This window comes from Hydra viridissima, unplaced genomic scaffold, assembly GCF_058129835.1.
Source record: "Hydra viridissima isolate aposymbiotic clone 2 unplaced genomic scaffold, HvirCarnegie_v1 scaffold_2, whole genome shotgun sequence".
In the NCBI taxonomy this organism is placed as follows: Eukaryota; Metazoa; Cnidaria; class Hydrozoa; order Anthoathecata; family Hydridae; genus Hydra; species Hydra viridissima.
Window position 1 is genome coordinate 11,745,001 of NW_028324301.1, and position 5,934 is coordinate 11,750,934.

The 5,934-nt window shown below is 25.9% G+C and overlaps 1 protein-coding gene and 1 long non-coding RNA gene across 3 annotated transcripts in view; one reads left to right on the top strand and one right to left on the bottom strand.

Moving 5' to 3' along the window:
* Positions 1 to 434, bottom strand: part of LOC145190656 (homogentisate 1,2-dioxygenase-like) — a 15,958-nt gene extending 15,524 nt beyond the window's left edge. The window contains exon 1 of one of the 2 annotated variants that reach the window (XM_090078780.1): positions 94 to 434. In XM_090078780.1, coding sequence (XP_089934906.1) covers positions 94 to 132 — 39 coding nt within the window. In that variant the 5' untranslated portion in view covers positions 133 to 434. The remainder of the gene's footprint in view (positions 1 to 93) is intronic. The other variant, XM_090078781.1, reaches the window with a different exon arrangement.
* Positions 435 to 604: 170 nt separating this feature from the next.
* On the top strand, positions 605 to 2,555 carry LOC149891924 (uncharacterized). Its single transcript, XR_016449814.1, has 2 exons — positions 605 to 1,021; positions 2,220 to 2,555. It is a non-coding gene; the product is annotated as an uncharacterized LOC149891924 (long non-coding RNA).
* Positions 2,556 to 5,934: the final 3,379 nt, after the last annotated feature.

Below are 5,934 nucleotides of genomic sequence, written 5' to 3' on the forward strand. Positions count from 1 at the left end.
TATGTATGTATGTATGTATGTATGTAAGTAATTGAAACTCAATTTTGCTGCAGTAAAATAACGAAAAGCATGTTTTCATGTTGGTGTACGGACCTTTAAATTTGAAGCAAAACCTGCTAAGCTATTTGACATTGTCTTTATTCGATGAAATGTCGCTGTCGAACTTGGCTCACTAAAGTTTCTCGGACGCAATATTGGAAAAAAAGAGCTTGTGTTCGATTTATTTTATGCCTAAGAAAAGAGGACTGAAATTAAGGATTGTTACCAGATTAACTCTAAAGAATAATAAAAGGTTTAGCTAAAACAAATTCTTAGATAAATATATGTTTAACTTTTAGTGTTTAGGCTTCATAACTCCAAGTTAAAAATAACTTTGTTAAAGACACATTGTTTATGAAGTCCGGAGCCAAACAGGAAATTAGAAAAAATAGTTCAAAATGAAATCTAGAATCATAGGCAATTTTCTTATTTGTTTATACACAGAGGCGTAACTAGGGTATGGCAGACATGGCACGTACTAAAGGCGCCAACGATGAGGGGCGCGAAAAGCCCCTATGCATATCACGGTCGTTTAGACTTTAGAAATAAATGGAAAGATATTATACGCAAGCGCAGTAGAGTTAAAAATAATTTAAAATTTTAAAAATGGCTACGGATGCAAAACTTATCATTGACAAAGAGTAACTTGTCTAATTTTAGATAATTAAATAGGCTTTTAACGAGTTTTTTCATGAAATTATTTTGAAAATAACTTGCAGCTGTACGAAAAAATTTTTCAAATAAAATACAAGACCTCTAAATGTGAATATCTACTTTCAGCTAAAGCAACTTTAGTGTTTTTGTTTACAATTTTTATACCTTTTTTAAAATATCTTTGAGCGTAGAAATTTTTTAATTTAAGTTTATTCAGCAAGATGAACCTTTTATCTTTTTTGTATTTATTGCTTATATGAGGATTCAATTTTTTTTGCAGGGTTAAAAGAAAATCTTAATTATTAAACTTTTGTAACCTGTTGCTATGGTACTCTTTTCCGATGTGACTATATATATATATATATATATATATATATATATATATATATATATATATATATATATATATTTATATACATAAAAAATATATATTATGTATATATACATAGTTTATGTATATATACATAATATGTTATGTATATATACATAATTTATGTATATATACATAATATGTTATGTATATTTACATAATTTATATACATAATATATATATATATATATATATATATATATATATATATATATATATATATATAAAACGAAGAAACAACAACTATGTATGGTACTTAAAGTTTCATGCCTAGCCATTAAAAATTTAAAAATTATGGTATTTAAGTACCATACATAGTTGTTGTTTCTTCGTTTTATATATATATATATATTGCTCTATTTATACAAAATATTGAGCACTCTTATACGAACAAGAGATATTGTATTTGAAAATAATACAACTTGAAATAGCTATATATATATATATATATATATATATATATATATATATATATATATATATATATATATATATATATATATATATATATATATATATATATATATTAGGGCCCTGCAAATTGATATTTTTTGTTTTGTTAAGCTTTTTTTTTTTCCAAAAAGATAAAAATATTTCTTTGAACAAATTCTTTTTGCCCAGATTATATTTTGGACGTTTGTTTAAAAGTGATATTCGAACTGTTTTCATTTACTCTTACTCCACCCGGGATAAAAAACCCATTTCAATTACATTTCAGCTTTAGAAATAAAAAAAAACAGCAACATTCGCAAAATAAAATATGATTCAAAAAAACTTGAATCTTTTTTTTTTTTCGACTCGAATCAAAGCGACACTTGATTTGCAAATCGAATCGAAGCAATTCGCAAGGTCCTAATATATATATACATACAAATACATACATCATATATTTATGTACACTCTTATGTATGATCAAAATTTTGAATGTTATTATTCCAGGCTTTCGGTTTAGTCAATAATGTCTAATAAATCAACTGTATTGCCTGCATTAAAGCAATATCATTGGTTATGTTTTTGATTTTATTGATTGAATGCTTTAATTTTGATTCTTTCGATTGAATCATCAGTCTGGTTTTGTACATATTGATTCAAAATTGATAAATTATGATAAAAATTGATTCAAAACAAACAAATATTATAGTATACTTTTTTTTAGTATTCCAACCATATTCGCGTCTTGAAGAGGAAACTTACCTGTTGTAAAGAAGGGAAAAGTAAACTAAAGCAGAAAGACTTTTTCTTGGAACTCGATATAAATATTTTTTGTATTTGGTGTTTAAATTTTTTTATTTTTAAATGTTTTTTTGCTTGAGACTGTTAAAATCAATATGAATATATTTAGAATATTTTTTACATAAAGATTGAAGGAATGAAAAATGTATTTAATGCATAAAAGATATTTATATTTTCATTTGAATTGTATTTTGATCTTTTATTTTGTGCTGATTGATATTTATTTGATGCATAAAATAAATTTATATTTTTTAAATTATACCAATGTTGCTTTTTCTTCAGTTTGTCTCTATTGCATTATTACAAATATTACAAACTTTATAGCTTTATATCGAAAAATTAAATAGTTTATCAAAGTTATGCTTTAAGTTCAAAACTTGTTTGTGTTTTTATTTAGATATAATATGAAAATTGACATTTTGAAAGAAAATGCGAGTAATATTTAGAAATGTGACCTTTAAAAGTTAGAATGAATAAATTTATTTAATGTGTTAAAAAGATATTAATTAAATATATATATCAACTTAGTTTCTCCGCGCAGTGGCCTTGCTTGTCAAGGTTCGTGTTTCGGAGTTAAAGAGTTGAGAGGGGGTTGTACCACGAATAAGAACAAAAAATAAAACACAAAAAAGAGTAGCCTCCTCGACTGTAGTAACCCCCTCGGCCTTGGGGAGGTGAACAATGTAATATATATATATATATATATATATATATATATATATATATATATATATATATATATATATATATATATTGAGGCAGTGGCTTTATTCTTCACAAAAATATTAATTAACAAATTATATTCAGATTATAATAATGTAAACTGAGGTCTAGCTTTATTTGTATCTTTGTAACATTTATAACATATAGAAAGAGCGCTCCGGTAGGAGCAGGTAAAGTCCTTACTTTTTTAAATTCTGTAATCGTTTGCATAGCAGTATATTGGTTAAGGTATTTTACCTAAACATGCACTGATTTTAAATTATCATTTTTGGATTCTTTCTTGTTTCGGAACCTTAAATGTTCAAACCTTTTTTGAGTGGCGCTCAAAAAATGTCTTTGGCCCACTACATGACGACTTGACCCTAGTTAATGTCACCCAGTGTAGTGCAAATGACAACTGTAAATATCTGAAAGTTATAGGGTAGTTTGATTGTTCTAATGATAGAAACAAGATTTTGCAATATCCGCATAAATGTTGATGTATTAAATTAGTATAAAATTGATTTTTTATTTATTTATGCCTAGAAACTAGATGATGGAAGCAGAAAGCGTGTTAGAATAGGTTTCCATTTAGTACAGAGACAAAGGGCAGTTGATGTTTTTCTTGAAAGCACATTGTTTATTGTACAACAACATTTTTTACGCATTTTTGGAGGATGGACAAATTCCAAATCTGTCATTTCAACATGAAACAGCTTCTCTAATTTTACTTTAAGAATTTCTCCTATAAAATAATGCTTTTTACCAAGTAACTGTCCACAAACTCTGCAAAGGAGTTTAATATTTTTGTTGTGAAGTTCCATTTTATCTAATATTGTGTGTGTGTGTGTGTGTGTGTGTGTGTGTGTGTGTGTGTGTGTGTGTGTGTGTGTGTGTGTTTGTGTGTGTTGATTAATAGTTAAAATAATAGCAAATAAAGAAATCATATATAACTTTTTTTGCTTAAACATTTTACTACAAATTTATTTTTATTTTAAGCTGAAAGATGTGTAAAATTTTGTCCTAGGTGCTTAAAATTTAAAAAATATATTTTTCTAGTAAAATTTTGTTCATGCTTAAGTATAATATATTTATATCATATTTCAAGGAGAAAATAATCAATTATGTTATAACTTATTTTATGATTGAATAATACCAAAATTACATTTAGTAAATGATTTACCAGTAAGTTATTTTATGACTTAAAATTGTGTAATAATTATTTTGTGGCATAACATTATTAAATTATGTTACCTCGCTCATGTTAATTTTTTGTTTTTTTATTAGAACTTCTCCAAACGGAAACTGTTTATTTAATGCTTGTTCTATATCATTAATTGGAAACGAATCTTTGTCAGAATACTTTAGATATTTGACCAGTATCGAATTATATACAAATGCAGATTTTTATTCAAACCATCCAATTTTTTTTTCTCAAACTGATGTTACCAAATTTCGAAGAACTGATGAAAACACAAATATATTATATCATAGTATTAATAATTATTTTTAATAGTGAGTTGTAATACAATTGTGTTATAATTGCAATATAATGTGCATGACGCAGATGTTTTTAGAAGTTAAGCTAGATGGTTACTTTGTATATTTCTAAGTTTCTGTTTAAAAATCATATTATAAGCAAAATTTGGATAGTTCCATTGAAACTAGATTTTTATTAAAAGTTTCTTTTATCAGTTCTACATTTTGTAACTATTCTACTAGTTTATTTTAGTTTTCCTACTGTTGAAATATGGTTTTAATTTAGTAAAGTTTCATGATTTGAAATTTACTATATTAGTCATAAGCTAACAGTTTAGAAAAAGAAATTTAGCGCAGTTATGGTAAGAAATTTGTTTACTTTTAACATTTCAAAACTGGGTTTTATTGTTCAGTTCTTATGCCATTCCTAGTTTATGTTATATGCCATAAAAATAATTGTGTATTCAATGTTTAGGTTCACGAAATTAAACCCCGTTTATTCGGCAGGCGAGAGTAATTATTTTTATTATCATTTTTATTAGCTGTAACTCTGTTATTGAATTGTTAATGATATAAAAGTCAATTACTGCTAATAAAATTAAGTTGCTGCATTATTTTGCATACAAAATACTATTATGGAAATAAAATAGATATGTTTATAAGAATTGTAACCTTTCTTATCTGATTATTTAATCAAAATACGGGCAGTTTAAAGGGTATAAAAAGATGGGCAGACAGGTAAAAGACCCAGAGGGATATAGCCTTTTCTTTTGTTAAAAAAGAGGTTGAAAATTTAAAAAGTTGATGAAAAATATAGTCAAACTACGTACGTATTCGTTGCCTTGAACACCTCTTAAACAAACTTGTACACTTTTGGGTGACTCTCTCCCCCGTACTTTATAAAAACCTTTTTTTATGACCCCCCCCCCCTTCGCAAAGCGTGCGGGGGGGGGGGGGGTAATGAACATATCTTCGCAGTACATACTTGCTCAGCACCCCTCAAAAAAAAAGCTAGATCCGCCCCTGTTATATATATATATATATATATATATATATATATATATATATATATATATATATATATATATATATATATATATATATATATATATATATATATATATGTCACATCGGAAAAGAGTACCATAGCAACAGGTTACAAAAACTTAACGATTAAGATTTTATTTTAACCCTGCAAATTGAATCCTCATATAAGCAAAAAATGCAAAAAAGATAAAAGGTTCATCTTGCTGAATAAATAAAAATCTAAAAATTTCTACGCTCAAAATTTTTTTAAATAAGGTTTAAAGATTATAAACAAAAAGAGTAAAAGTTGCTTTAGCTGAAAGTAGATTTTATTCACATTCAGAGGTCTTGTATTCTATTTAAAACATTTCTTAGTACAGGTGAAAGTTATTTTCACAATAATTTCATTTAAAAAATAGTTAAAAGCCTAT